General features: G+C 39.6%; 1 protein-coding gene across 3 annotated transcripts in view; it reads left to right on the top strand.

The window, feature by feature from the left end:
* The window catches only part of LOC106867695 (N-acetylglucosamine-1-phosphotransferase subunits alpha/beta), a 61,074-nt gene that overhangs the window by 32,767 nt on the left and 12,779 nt on the right, over nt 1-15,528 (top strand). For all 3 annotated transcript variants that reach the window (XR_016242637.1, XM_089355380.1, XM_089355379.1), the window contains exons 13-20: nt 1,082-1,162; nt 3,352-3,407; nt 6,243-6,357; nt 7,424-7,635; nt 8,164-8,303; nt 9,052-9,173; nt 9,830-10,167; nt 12,818-13,014. Coding sequence is in view for 2 of the 3 variants with exons in the window: in XM_089355380.1 (XP_089211506.1) it covers nt 1,082-1,162; nt 3,352-3,407; nt 6,243-6,357; nt 7,424-7,635; nt 8,164-8,303; nt 9,052-9,173; nt 9,830-10,167; nt 12,818-13,014 (1,261 nt within the window). In the remaining variant the exon portion in view is untranslated. The remainder of the gene's footprint in view (nt 1-1,081; nt 1,163-3,351; nt 3,408-6,242; nt 6,358-7,423; nt 7,636-8,163; nt 8,304-9,051; nt 9,174-9,829; nt 10,168-12,817; nt 13,015-15,528) is intronic.

The raw sequence follows: 15,528 nt of genomic DNA, 5'->3' as shown, positions 1-15,528 counted from the left end.
ATTTCATCCAATAGCATTACTGCAATCTCCTTCTTCGTCACTACCATCATATTCTCAATGTCGACAATATCATCTCTCTACATACACAGCTCAGCAAGCAACTTTCCCAGGTTCCAACACTTCATTGTTCATGAATTACTTCATCATGGATCAACAGCGAATATACAACTTGCATGAACTCCTGTATCAAGTAACCCAGGCAGCAGCATCACAGCCACAACTTCATGTACAACATGTACCTGCAACCAGTACATGTTGCAGAAGGGTATCAAGCTGTAGAAAACTATAGTCCAACATATTCTCAACTGACCCTTGCAAGCATAGGAAGGTAGATGTTAAAACAATGTTGATGGTAATGAAGATAATGACAGTGGTATATGACAGGCTTCTAACACATTCATTCAAAAGGCTTTGATTGACTGAGGGCTATAGAAGAAGGCACCAGTTGTCACACAGTAGGACTGAACCCAAAACTTTGTGATTGGGAAGCAAACCACGCTGCCATGCTGACACCTATACATATAAATGTGTGTGTCCCTGTTTTGTTTTTTGTTCTTGCTTTAGTATCTTTCCTATTAGTGCAATATTTAGACTTTTAGTTTTTTGCATGCTCAATAATAAAGCCAGCCAACAAGTTTAACGATGGGAACTCTTATGTGTTAGAAAAGAAAGCATTTATTATGTGTGTGAAACTACTTTTGGCAAACAAAGCGTGTGTGCGTGCGTGCATGCATATGTGCAATTGATAGTGCATGAGAATGGCTTCTTTCCTTTACCTCCTTTCAGCAAGTTTGCATTAAGCTTAAGGATTTTAGGTGAAGGCAATAAAAAGGTGTAATTTTTTTTTTTTTTTTTTGTTACTTTCTTTGCTTGGTAATGAGCTTTATGCATGAGATTAAATAGTCAGAAAACATGTTTGCAAGCCACATTTAATTTCCAAATTATAACTATGTCCCAGAAATAAATCAGCATTTAACAGTACCATTAAAATATTGCTTAGCTTGTTATTGTTGTTTATATATAATAATATATAAGTATGTGTGTGACCACTACTTATTTTGTTTTTCATTTTCCTTATTAGGTCAACAGAACCAGCCATCACATGGCCACTTGGCAAACCTCTGGCCTGGAGAATTAGATCTTCAAAATAATATACATGACAGTATGTCAGTTAATTTATTACATTGTCTATCAGTTATTCATTTTTACACATTCATAGTAATTTTTTTCCACCTTTAGAGCTCAAGCTGTCAGCAGAGTCAAGCTGTAGTCATTAATGAGTGTCCCAAAATGAAAAGCAAATGTGAGAGAGAGTCGGGAGGAGGATACAAGAGAGATAGGGAGAGAGAGAGAGAGAAAGCGCTTGTTTTGAAATACCATTATTACTTGTGTTATTAGTATTATCATTATTACTTGTGTTATTTATAATCAATAAAGACCTAATTAAATCCTTTAATTTTGTCTCTTTATGTTCTAAGATCAAACCCTTGTAGGAGCTGACTTTGTGTTTCCCCAGTCGTATGCTAGGGTTGACTCAGTTGCCTATATTCATCTTCTAAGTTAATAATTCTCGTTAATATTATTGTTTATATTGTAATTAAATCTATAATTATTGATAGTTTATTGTTAAGCTTATAATTTGTGACATGTGTATTTAGATACGTTACTTTCACTTTACATTCTGATTTTAAGTTCTGTCAAGTTCTCTTGTGACTTAATACCTGTCAATGACTAGTACTGACTTGATTGGCTGTATCTGTCCCACTATTTTATGGCCTTGTACCCAATGTTAGAAATTACTACTGTTGTTGTTTTTATGTTCTGAGTTCAAATTTACCTTTCCATTTGGGATCCATAAAACAAGCTAACAGTCGAGTATCAGGGTTGAAATAATTGATTAACCTTCTCCCGCAAAATTTTAGGCTTTATGCCTATGTTAGAAACAATAGATGGCAGTGAAGTCATTAGAACATTGATGGTAAATTAGTCAGCACTATTTTATCGATTCCAGGACGATGAAAGTAAAGCAGACCTCAGTGAGACATGAATTTATGATATAAAAGAATGTAATTAAATGGGTAAGGCATTTCTTGTATGGTCTAATCAGGGCCAGATTAAGACCCATTTCAGGCCTTTAGGCTATGTTAGAAATAGTTATTTTTTTCAAGCAGCAAGCTAATAGAATGTTTAGTGCATGAGAGAAAATGCTTAAAAACATTTCTTCTAATTTTTTGCATTCCGAGTTCAAATTCTGCTGAGATCACCTTTGCTTTTCATTTTTCCAAGGTTGATAAAATAAGTACCACTTGATCATTGGGGTCCATTAAATCGACTGCTCCCATCCCTAAAAGCACTGGATTTGTACCAAAATTTGAAACCACACAGCACACAAAATAGTGGCATTTCATCTGCCTGAACATTCTAAGTTTAAATTCCTTTGCCTTTCATCCTTTTGGAGTCAATGTAATCAATAGCTCCATTCCCTCAAAATTGCTGATAGTGTGCTGAAACAAGAAAGAATTATTATTATGGTGGCAAGCTAACAGAATTGTTAGCATTCCAGGCAAAATGCTTAGCAGCATTTTGTCCGTCTTCACGTTCTGAGTTCAAATTCTGCTGAGGTCAGCTTCACCTTTCATCCTCATGGGGTTAATAAATTAAGCACCGGTTGAATACCGGGGTCGATGTAATTGACTATTCCCCTCCCCTAAATTTTAGTCCTTGTGCCTATAGTAGAAAGGATTATTATCATCTTTATTATCATTGAGTTCCTTTTGAGCATTGGGCTTCATGGAGGCAAAGTGTTGGGATCCTTTCGAGTGTGGGGCCTCACAGAGGCAATGACCAAGACCTTTGGCATTGTGTCATGCTTGAGAAGATCCATCAAGCCGAGCAAAATCGCTAGACTATTCAGCTTTTAAAATTCTTTAGTGAAACAATATCTTTGATTAATTTTAAAATTAAATTTAATGGAATGTGTGTGTAATACATATATATTTGTGTATGTATATGTATGTATATTTGTGTGTATGTATGTATATTTGTGTGTGTGTATGTATGTATGTATGTATATTTGTGTGTATGTATGTATGTATATTTATGTATATGTATGTATATTTATGTGTATGTATGTATATGTAGGTTTATTTATGTGTATGTATGTAGATTTGTGCATATATGTATGTGTATATATATATATATATATATATATATATATTTGTATGTGTAGGTATGTATATATATTTATGTGTGTTTATGTATGTATGTGTGTGAACGAATGTATCTGTGTGTCTGTATATATATATATATATATATATATATATATATAGGTCCATATACTTTCTGTTTCAGTGTACTGTAACACTGGATGTGCTAACAGTTGGTTAGCTGACCGTTACTGTGATCAAGTAAGAAGTTTACTTTGAAATCTCTTTTTATATTTTATATCACTAAAATGTTTATAGAATATTTAATAACAGGAATATTTAATAACATTTTTTACCCACTCAAACCACTTCGAAAATATTAGGTTTTTGTCTACTTATATTCTTCACTATAGTTTTTGTTTCTGCTTATAATTTTAACTCAATTGATATTGAATTTATTTTGTATATATGTATATACAGTATATTATATATAACAGCCAATAGTACCAGGGTAGATAAAGCAATTAAGAGTATGAAGACCGGGAAAGCCCCCGGCCCATCAGGAATCACTGCAGAGATGCTCAAAATATCTGGCAGTGTTGGCTATAGCCTAGTCACCCGTATTACGAACCAGGTGATACACGAAGGAGTCATACCCTATGACTGGTGTAGCAGCATCATAGTCAACTGCTACAAAGGTAAAGGGGACACTTTAGATACAAATAATTACAGAGGCATCAAGCTGTTAGATCAGGTTATGAAAGTTACAGAGAGGGTCATAGCCCAACTAATTAGGGAGCGAATCAATTTAGATGAGATGCAGTTTGGGTTCGTGCCAGGTAAAAGCACTACTGATGCCTTATTTCTAGTGAGACAGTTGCAAGAGAAATACCTAGCCAAGGATAAACCTCTGTACCTGGCTTTCGTTGACATGGAGAAAGCCTTTGACAGGGTCCCCCGATCCCTTATCTGGTGGTCAATGAGGAAACTTGGGATAGAAGAATGGCTAGTGAGAGCTGTGCGAGCCATGTACAGAGATGCGGCCAGTAAGGTGAGGGTTGGAAATGAGTACAGCAATGAATTCCGGGTAGAGGTAGGGGTCCACCAAGGTTCCGTCCTCAGCCCCCTATTATTTACCATAGTCCTCCAGGCAATCACAAAGGAGTTCAAGACAGGTTGCCCCTGGGAGCTCCTCTATGCTGATGACCTTGCCCTAATTGCGGAGTCACTATCAGAACTAGAGGAGAAGTTTCAGGTGTGGAAGCAAGGTCTAGAATTGAAGGGCCTTAGAGTCAACCTAGCTAAAACCAAAATCCTAATAAGTAGGAAGGTAGATAAAACACAAACCCCTTCAGGTAGATGGCCCTGCTCAGTATGTAGAAAAGGAGTAGGTAGTAACTCTATAAGATGTACCCGGTGCAAGCTATGGACACATAAGAGGTGCAGCAACATCAAAGGCAGGTTAACTAGCAAGTTAGTTTTTGTTTGTGGCAGATGTTCAGGTGCAATAAAGACTGCAAACAAACAGGAAACAACTTCTATCTCATTCCAGGGTGAAAAACTAGAGGTAGTCGATAGCTTCGGCTATCTGGGCGACCAAGTTAGTAGTGGGGGTGGGTGCGCTGAAAGTGTAGCTGCTAGAATAAGAATAGCCTGGGCAAAGTTTAGAGAGCTCTTACCCCTGCTGGCGACAAAGGGACTCTCACTCAGAGTAAAAGGCAGACTGTATGACGCATGCGTACGAACAACCATGCTACATGGCAGTGAAACATGGGCTGTAACTGCTGAGGACATACGTAAGCTCGCAAGGAATGAAGCCAGTATGCTCCGTTGGATGTGTAATGTCAATGTGAATACCCGTCAGAGTGTAAGTATCTTGAGAGAAAAGCTGAACATTAGAAGCATCAGTTGTGGCGTGCAAGAGAGACGATTGCGCTGGTATGGACATGTGGTGAGAATGGAGGAGGATAGCTGCGTGAAAAAGTGCCACACCCTAACAGTTGAGGGAACCCGTGGAAGAGGTAGGCCCAGGAAGACCTGGGCTGAGGTGGTGAGGCAAGACCTTCGTACATTGGGCCTCACCGAGGCGATGACTACGGACCGAGACCTTTGGAAATGGGCTGTGCGTGAGAAGACCCGGCAAGCCAAGTAAGATCGTTGCCAGTGCCCCTGGACTGGTTCTTGTGCGGGTGGCACATGAGATGCACCATTTTGAGCGTGGCCGTTGCCAGTACCGCCTGACTGGCTCCTGTAGGATTTTCGAGCGAGATCGTTGCCAGTGCCCCTGGACTGGCTTGTGCGGGTGGCACATAAAAGACACCATTTCGAGCGTGGCCGTTTTCGTGCGGGTGACACGTAAAAGCACCCACTACACTCTCTGAGTGGTTGGCGTTAGGAAGGGCATCCAGCTGTAGAAACTCTGCCAAATCAGACTGGAGCCTGGTGTTGCCATCCGGTTTCACCAGTCCTCAGTCAAATCGTCCAACCCATGCTAGCATGGAAAGCGGACGTTAAACGATGATGATGATGATGATGATTGCAAGAACTATCGTCTCTTGTAGACTTCTTGTTTTTCTTGGCTTCTTCTCCCTGGTATAATGGCTCCCAGCTTTACCTCTTCTCAAGGCCTGGTCTCCCTTGTTGAGAAATTGGGGTCTCACTGACGTGTTAGCTTGTAGGGAATGGCCTACATGAATTTGGATGTCAGATTTTTCTCCAAGATTATCTGTAATCACTTAAAAAAAAATATTCCTATCTCCAGTAGCAAGATGATTCCTCTTAATCCAGTACCCTCTTCGTTTGTTCACTGATGTCCCTGTATCTGATCTCACTAATATACTACTCATGTTTAGTGAAAGCAAAATATTGGTTTGTATATTAAATGAAATTTAACTCTGGAACAAGCTATGAAGCCAATGTTTGTTACCCATTACCCCTGGTCTAATTTATTCCCAATAAAACACTTAAGAAAATACTTCCGAATAAAGTACTTAGAAAAACATTAGACCTCTGTTAATCTACTATTTCACTTAACTATATACATTAATATAGTAAATTGTTTGTTCACTGTTCTTTTTTCTTTTAACCTTGTTTTAGAGTTGTAATGTATACTCCTGTGGTTTTGATATTGGTGACTGTGGTCTTAAAAATTACCATGAAATACACAAAATTGAACTTTTGCCTGCTCAGAGAGTTTACCGTGTTCCTACAAGTGAGTACAACAATCTTTCAGACACTTCTTTTAACAGATACAAGGAAATCATATTACAGTTTTTTTTATTTTGAAGGTTACAGTTTGATTTCATGGAGGACTTTTAGGTTGAAGACCATGGACAAATATCAAAAATTTTTTAGCATAGCAGTGTTACAGGGAAGCATTTCTTGTTTGGGACAAGCTCTTCAAGCATGGAAGTGCCAATAGCTGAACCTGCCCAAGATGCATGCAGGGGAACAAAGCCACCCTGTATGCAAGTGTTTAGTGTCTGCATTAGGCAACTTGTGGACTTGTTTTGAGCAGCTGCTGTTTCGTGTAAAATGAATCCAATTGTCTCACAAGTGTATAATGAAGATTGGCTTGTGCCTTTCTTGAACAAAAAATGGAAGCAGATCTTTCTCTGCTTAGTGACAGGCAAAAGAGGCTGTGTTGTGGACCCATCCGAAAGGTTCAATTTCTTCAAATATCATTTGAAGAGGAAGATGAGGGTAGAGATGGGGATGCTGCCTTTTAGTGTATTTATCAAAAGGTGGACCAGAGTGGCAAGACTGGTGAGGCTGAATGGATCTACTCTGAGCATGCTTTTGTAAGGAGGAAGGAAGAAACTGGAAGATAACACTTACCATGCCTTGAGGATGTAGAGTAGTCCAGAACTTCTGTGTGAGGTTTACCCTAAATTACCTGAAGTGGACTACTCCGCTATTGGGGATGTAATCAACTCACCCTTTTCCAATAAATTTCAGGCCTTGTGCCTATAATAGAAAGGTTTATTATTATTTTTGTTATTGTTACTTGCATAAATTGTCCACAACAAGTATACCCATTACATTAAAATGATTGCAGATGCTGCTATTTTAGCCAATTGAGGTTACTACCTTTGCCTGGGGTTGCTTGGGGAGTTAGAGCAACTATGACTAAGATTTATTTTATCAGCAAAGGGTGAAAATAGAAGGCAAAGTCAATCAACATTCATCTGGGATCAAGTTAAACACTACATAACGTTTTGTTTACTGCTTTGCCATCTTTACTTACTTTCCATGTTTTCTAATGTTTTTCTATCTAGGAAAAAACCTTGTGTACTTCAACCTAACAAATGCAATAAACCTGTTTGGAGAAGTAACATCAGCTCAGATGGACAAAGAGGAATTGGTGAGAAAAGCAGCTATTTCCCTGCACTTCAAAGTGATGACAATTATCCTGTATTTAAACCATTCAGAAACAACTATTTCTTGCAACATAACATTCCATAATAAAGTCCTTAATGCTACCAATAAGGTAAGTTCATCTTATTGTCATCATCATCATCATCTCCATCATCAAGGCGTCACCACCATCATAATGATTTACACTGTCATTGCAATTGTCTATGCCATCACAACCACTGCCATCATTATTGTAATCGTCGATACCTTCACTATCATTGTTATCACCTTCCCCACCATCATCATCTTCATTATAAACATCTTCTACATCACCATCTTTGTGATCACATAATCACCATCATCATTGGCCACCTACACCACCCCCATCATCATTGTGATCACTTTCACCCCCACCACCACCGTCAGCAGCATCACTGATCATTTACACCACCATGGTTCTGCCATGGTTGACTTTGCCTTTCATCCTTTTGGGGTTCATAAAATAAGTACCAGTTGAGTACTGGGGTCGATGTAATTGATTTACCCTCTCTCCTTAAATTGCTGGATTTGTGTCAAAATTTGAAATCGTTATTAAATCATTTAATGTCAATTATCTTTTATATCTGTGTTAATTTCTTTCCCTATCTTTGTATTTCCACAGATTTCTTTTAATTTAATTGTTAATACAAATCAAAGTAGTGCATTGAAAGCTGAGTTAGAAAAACCTACTGCTACACAAGAGTCTATCAATGAAACGGAATCTATTATTATTAAGTTGAACCAAATGCCTGAGTCTTTACTGTGAGTATACATTGGTTTTTGTCTGTTTCTTTTCAAATTTCTGCCTATATCATTTCACTTTGGTAACTCATCAGGTCAACTCAGTGAAAGTTTCAATGTTTTGGCTAAGGCTATTTATCTCAATTCCAGTATAGGTGTTTCTTTATCATCATCATTGTCGTTTAACGTCCGCTTTCCATGCTAGCATGGGTTGGACGATTTGACAGAGGACTGGTGAAACCAGATGGCTATACTAGGCTCCAATCTGATTTGGCAGAGTTTCTACAGCTGGATGCCCTTCCTAATGCCAACCACTCCGAGAGTGTAGTGGGTGCTTTTACGTGCTACTGGCACGAAGGCCAGTCAGGCGGTACTGGCAACGGCCACGCTCAAAATGGTGTATTTTACGTGCCACCTGCACAGGAGCCAGTTCAGCGGCACTGGCAACGATCTCACTTGAATGTCTTTACACATGCCATCCGGCACAAGTGCCAGGAAGGCGATGCTGGGCACAGGTGCCATTGACGGTTTTGCTTTCGCTTCAGATAAGAAAAGACAATGCTACATGTAATTATAGTTTCAGTTGACTTCACCCTGAAAATCTAACCATGTCAGTACCCTCCAGCAAACCTAAATTTTATGTTGCCCTCTATACACATCTTTACTGTAGTCAACATTCAACTTCCTTGGCATATATACTTATATATAACTCAGTGAATGCAACTGAAACAATATACATATATATATATAAACATTTGCTAATTTTCAGACAACCTAACCCAAAGAGATCCTCTGTAGTTCTGGTTGAGAAAATACCAAACATTACTTATGATGCTTTACCTAAAGATATTAAGGAACAACTGGATTTCCTGAAAAAGCGGCTTGAAGAAGGTGATCAATTTATTCATTGTCTTTGTGTGTATCTGTGTGTAATGCATATTATGGCTGTTACCTTTTAACCCTTTAATGTTTTAACTGGGCACATCCAGCCCAACCTTCTACCTGTTTTGTGTTCAAACCAGCCAGATGCTGCCTTTCACACCTACCCTACTATGTTATTCTAAAAACAAATCTCATCATCAAAATCTCAAAGATATGAGATAATTCATGATTCATTCAAAACAATGTGAATAATTATGCATTAAATTTGCTCAAGTGTTGAAGTGAATATGAGTGCTTATGGAACTAACGTTAACTCCAGGATTTTTGAATGCTTTAGTCCAAGATATGGATAGTACATTCTTTCACATTCAGTACTGGTAAACTGTCCTGCTCAAAAGACACTATTCCTCTTCCAATCACAGTAACATCGTACCTTACCTAATGCTGGTTGCCGGATTTATTTTTGCCCAGTAAAGAAGATTAGATAACTTTTATTCTGATTTAATTGATTTACCATTAAAACAAATCATAAGAGACGCTTGTATCTTTAAATGTTCACTCTTCTGTTTGGAAAAGTTCTTTGCACTATAATTGGTCTTATTTTATTTCCTCTCAGTATTCTCCAAAATTTCTCAAGATCTCTTTTTCTTGGCGTGTCTTCTTAGGTGAACTTACTAAAAAAGGATATAAAATTCACAAATACTTGCTATGGAAGATTTGGCAAAACAGAAATCAGTCAATGCCTGACATACAAAATGAGAAAGATGCCAAGCCACATACAAACACAAAAAAGATGGTTCTTGACGCTATACACAATCGCTTAGTACGGAAATCTTCAACAAGCCTGCTGTTTAACACACCCAGATCAAATGAAGTGCAACAGAATGATAAACATGAGCCAATATTACACAAATCAAGAAATCTGATGTCTGCATTTCAATTCTCTTTCAAACCTGGTGTCTTTCCATGGGAGAAATCTGGTCCACTTGTAGAGTTGCAAGCTGTAAGTATATATAAGTGTATATTACAAATTTAAAACAGCTCTGGTAATGTAAAAATTATCAGTCACACATACTGTACTTGGTGTGTGTGTTTTGCTTATTTGCCAAATTTGCTGCTGGATAACATCCGAGGAGAGCTCCCTACATGACACCAAGTGTTAAAGAACAGCTGAATGTTACAGACCAGCCGAGACAACTTGCCTCTAAGCTTTCCCCAGGTGCTATCCCACAGCAAATTTGGTGCATAAGCAAAACACATACACTATGTATGTGTAACCAATAATGTTCACATTACTAAAATTGCTTTTAATTCATAATTTAATTTTATTTCACATATGCTGCACCACAGCACATCAGCAAATAGATTTCACTCTTTTTACATTTTAAGTCCCAGACCAGTGATTCCCTTCATTTCAAGATGATCCAAGTGCATGGTATTGACAAGCCACAATAATCGTGAAATATTGGTATCTACCATTCTCATTGATTCCAAGTTTACTTTGCCTTTCATCCTTTCAGGGTCAATAAAATACATACCACTTGGACACTGGTGGGGTCAATGTATTCAATTTACTTCCTCCCCTGAAATTGCTAGCCTTGTGCTAGAAGTTTGAAATTATTATTATTATTATTATTACCTACTACACTCTCAGAGTGGTTGGCATTAGGAAGGACATCCAGCTGTAGAAACTCTGCCTGATGAGATTGGAGCCTGGTGCAGTCTTCTGGCTTGCAAGTCCTCAGCCAAATCGTCCAACCCATGCTAGCATGGAAAGCAGACGTTAAATGATGATGATGATTATTATTATTATTTTAGCAGAATTTTGTTTGTCTTACTGTTCTGAGTTCCAATTCCGCTAAGGTTGACTTTGCCTTCCATCCTTTCGAGGTCAATAGTACCAGCGAAACACGGGTTGATGTAATCAACTAGTCCCCTCCACCAAATTTCAGGTCTTGTGCCTTTAGTAGAAAGGATTATTATTATTATTATTGAGTGCGAGAGCAGAGAATGCCATCAAAGTGACACTGGGGTACAAATATACAGAACCCAGTTTACCACCCATCTGATAAGGGTTCACCAGGAACATGCATCTCAACCACATGTGCACGAGATGGTGACCTCATATCAAGATACACTGCACATGACTTTACAAATGGGGCCCAATTATAATTTTCTTCAGGTAGAGTAGCCCATCCTGCTCAAAAGGTGTCTGAATAAGGGTTGTTTAGGGATGATGAACAAAACACCCATGTTTCAAGGGATGAATTATTCAAACCCAAAAGAATTCCTCTCAACACATAGCTATGATGCTCACCCACTACTCCTGCTCATGATCAGAGATGCACATATCAGCCACTAAAGGGCATGTTCAACTGGTTACAATCAAGCAACTGACAAGCAAATCTGGTATTGAGCAGAATATTAGCTGTAGCCCATCTTTTACACCAAAACATAACAATGTACATGATAGCACTTCCAGTCAGTTAAGATCAGAAGCAATGAGAACCGCTGCCTGGTTGTTATTATTATTAGGGCAGTGAGGCGAGCTGGCAAAATCATTAGCATGCCGGGTGAAATGCTTAGCAGTATTTCGTCCATCTTTACATTCTGAGTTCAAATTCCACCAAGGTCGACTTTGCCTTTCATCCTTTCAAGATTGATAAATTAAGTACCAGTGAAACATTAGGCCTGTGCCTTTAATAGAAAGAAACATTATTATTATTATTCCACTCTAGCGCTCTATAGAGGGATAGTGGAAGGAAAGTGTAACAACGTTCTCAGGGAATCTCTGGGCGTCAATGAAGATCAACTAACCAGTCCGCTTTGGAGAACTTTCAGGCCTGAGCCTATTGATAACTTCCAGAAATCCCTTGCTTGGCAGTGCTACCAAGGGGCACTGCCTGTTCAGGATAAACTTTACAGGCACAGAAGTGACGTCAGCTGGGCCTGCCCAAGGTATGCCCAGAATGATGAAACCATTCTGCACACCCTAGTCCAGTGCCCGAGTATTGCTGACCTGTGGATTTATGTTGAACACCTACTGTCGTGTGTGGGACAAATCCAGCTATCAGCTGAATCCATTGTGAAGATTGCCCCACTGGGATGGTTGGGAGGGGCAGGCAATTTTTATTTGTCTAGTGGCTGTAGTGAAAGAGGTAGTATGGTGGACCCATTTGAAAGGGCTAAAGACAGGTGCTTTCCTCTTTGGCCAAGCCCTCATCAACTTTTACAAGTTTCACTTGAAAAGGAAGTTGAGAGTGGAGAGGGAAGTGTTTCCTTGTTGAAAGGTGGGTGAATGTTGGAAGAATGGCTAGTGTGAAAGGACCAATTCTGAGTGTGCACCTGTAAAAAAAAGGAGAAGGGCTCTTGCCCTGTTGTTCAGGCACCCGTGGCTTTTGTGGGTTTTTCCACAAGGACCTTAAAGTGCCTCCCCTACTGGGAATTTAATTTGTTAATTAATTTTTAACTGTTATTTATATTGTGTACATGCAAAAACCCATTATATTGTCCTGCTTTTGTCTTTTGTGTTGTATGTTTTTTAATGTTTTTGTATGTGAGCCTTCGTGGCTAGTAAAAGAATTGATAATAATAATAATAATAATTATTATTATTATTATTATTTTCTTGGTTGATTTTTCTTTGATTTTAAGAAATTGGATGCCTTGAAGAACAGAGAACAATATTCTGTGCATTCTGTAAAGCAAAGAAGATTACTGGATACATTTGCTGACTCTATTCTCAATGTCAACCGCATATATAACAGAATGTTTGGTTACATAACTCGCAAGGTTCCTGCTCACATGCCTCATATGATTGACAAAAATATTATGGCAGAGCTTCAAAACCTGTAAGTATCCTGTTTTACTGAGTTTATAGAATATTAGAGAAAAATGGGATCTGGTTCTAGAGCAATTTATTGATTATTAAGGACAGCTTTGACTCATAATTTCCTTATTAGTATTGTGTAAGCATATACATACATATATATGTATGTATATGGTAATAAAGTTCATTATATTTCTCCAGCATATATAATATATCTTTATATTATTCTTATTCTTTTCTTGTGTATATTATTACATCCTCTGTGTGGTTTCTGCTATGACAAACTAAGGAGCTTTTATTATGAGTAATACTAAATTATTTGAATCTATATATCATGGATTGCATGTATGTGTCTATGTATGTATATGTGCCTGTGTATATGTGTGTGTGTTTATATGTATGTGTGTGTATATGTGTGTGTATATGTATGTGAGTGTATATGTATGTGTGTGTGTCATCATCATCATCATCATCGTTTAACGTCCGCCTTCCATGCTAGCATGGGTTGAACGATTTGACTGAGGACTGGTGAAACCGGATGGCAACACCAGGCTCCAATCTAATTTGGCAGAGCTTCTACAGCTGGATGCCCTTCCTAACGCCAACCACTCAGAGAGTGTAGTGGGTGCTTTTACGTGTCACCCGTACGAAGGCCAGTCAGGCGGTACTGGCAAAGGCCACGCTCATCTCGCTCGAGAAACCACGTGTCACCAGCACAAGAGCCAGCCCAGGGGCACCAGCAACGATCCCGCTCGAAAAATCCCAGAACCCCACACAAGAGCCAGTTCAGGGGCACCGGCAACGATCTCGCTCGAAGAAATTTCATGTGTCACCAGCACAAGAGCCAGTCCAGAGGCACTGGCAACGATCTCGCTCGAAAAACCTCATGTGTCACCCGCACAAGAGCCAGCCCAGGGGCACCGGCAACGATCCCGCTCGGAAGATTTCATGTGTCGCCCGCACATGAGCCAATCCAGGGGCACTGGCAATGATCCCGCTCGAAAGACTTCATGTGTCGCCCGCACATGAGCCAGTCCAGGGGCACTGGCAACGATCCCGTCTCGCTCAAGGCATTTCATGTGTCACCCGCACAAGAGCCAGTCCAGGAGCACGGGCAACGATCCTGCTCGAAAGATTTCATGTGTCGCCCGCACATGAGCCAGTCCAGGGGCGCTGGCAACGATCCCGCTCGAAACATTTCATGTGTCACCCGCACAAGGGCCAGTCTAGGGGCACTGGCAACGATGTCGCCCGCACATGAGCCAGTCCAGGGGCACTGGCAACAGTCCCGCTCGAACAATTTCATGTGTCACCCGCACATGAGCCAGTCCAGTGGCACCGGCAACGATCTCGCTCGAAAAACCTCATGTGTCACTCGCACAAGAGCCAGTCCATGGGCACTGGCAACGATCTCGCACGAAAGATATCATGTGTCGCCCGCACATGAGCCAGTCCAGGGGCACTAGCAACGATCCCGCTCGAAAGATTTCATGTGTCTCCCGCACATGAGCCAGTCCGGGGGCACTGGCAAACGATCCCACTCGAAACATGTATTTGTGGGTGTGTATGTATGTGTACACATGCAGACATGGATGTGTGGTTAAGAAACTCACTTTGCAACCAGGTTGTTTCAGGTTCAGTCTCATTGCATGGCACCTCAGGCAAATGTTTTCTACTATAATTCCTAGGCCAATCAATGCCTTGTGAGTGAATTTGGTAAATGGAAATTGTGTGGAAGTCTGTCTATGTAATTGTGTATGTATATATGGTTATTTGGTGCATAAAAGCGCATCATAGATATCACCAGTGACAGACAATCACCACTACTTCCACTGTTTGGAATACCAGATCACATGATTTTGACCTAATTTGGCCTTGTCAAGCAGCTAGAAATAGCAGCAACTGCCATGCTAATGATGTACATAGAATTACAGAGCCAAAACAGTTGCTGATGTTACTAAAGGCTAGTGGGTTTATTAAGAAATAGAGCAACAGAGGTATTATTAATACCAATAGGTAAAATATTCATTCTTGGTAAATATCCCAGTTTTTGTGTTCTAACTCAACAACCACCTTTTAAGTGGTGAATGTGTGTGCGTGTGTGTCTGTATGTGTGTGTGTACTATGTTTCTGTCTTCCATTTTCCACTCATAAGGTGATGGTCATCTTGAGGCTATAGTGCACTGCAATGGAATAAAATCCTTGGTGGGATTTGAACTCAGAATGTAACAAGCTGGAATGAATGTCAGTAATTTTTACCAATGCACTAACAATTTTGCCAGCCCACTGCTTTTTGGATGAAGAAATAATGATGAATAGTAGTAGTAGTAGTAGCAGTAGTAGTAGCAGTAGTAGTAGTAGTAGTAATGGTTAGGTCACATGCTTTGCTCTCAGCCTGATGGTGACCTAGGTGCCTACATGTCTCAAGACAATGCAGGGAGAAAGGGGAGATCACAACTGGGTAAATGCACAGAACAGACAAGGCTAGTGAGAATATGAAGAATCGCTTTGCATTAAATGGCATTGGATACAGTAA

The sequence above is a fragment of the Octopus bimaculoides genome, chromosome 7 (genome assembly GCF_046866305.1).
Source record: "Octopus bimaculoides isolate indiv1 chromosome 7, ASM4686630v1, whole genome shotgun sequence".
NCBI classification, from domain to species: domain Eukaryota; kingdom Metazoa; phylum Mollusca; class Cephalopoda; order Octopoda; family Octopodidae; genus Octopus; species Octopus bimaculoides.
Note: the sequence above shows the minus strand (reverse complement) of the source record. Positions and strands in the feature narration are given on the sequence as shown.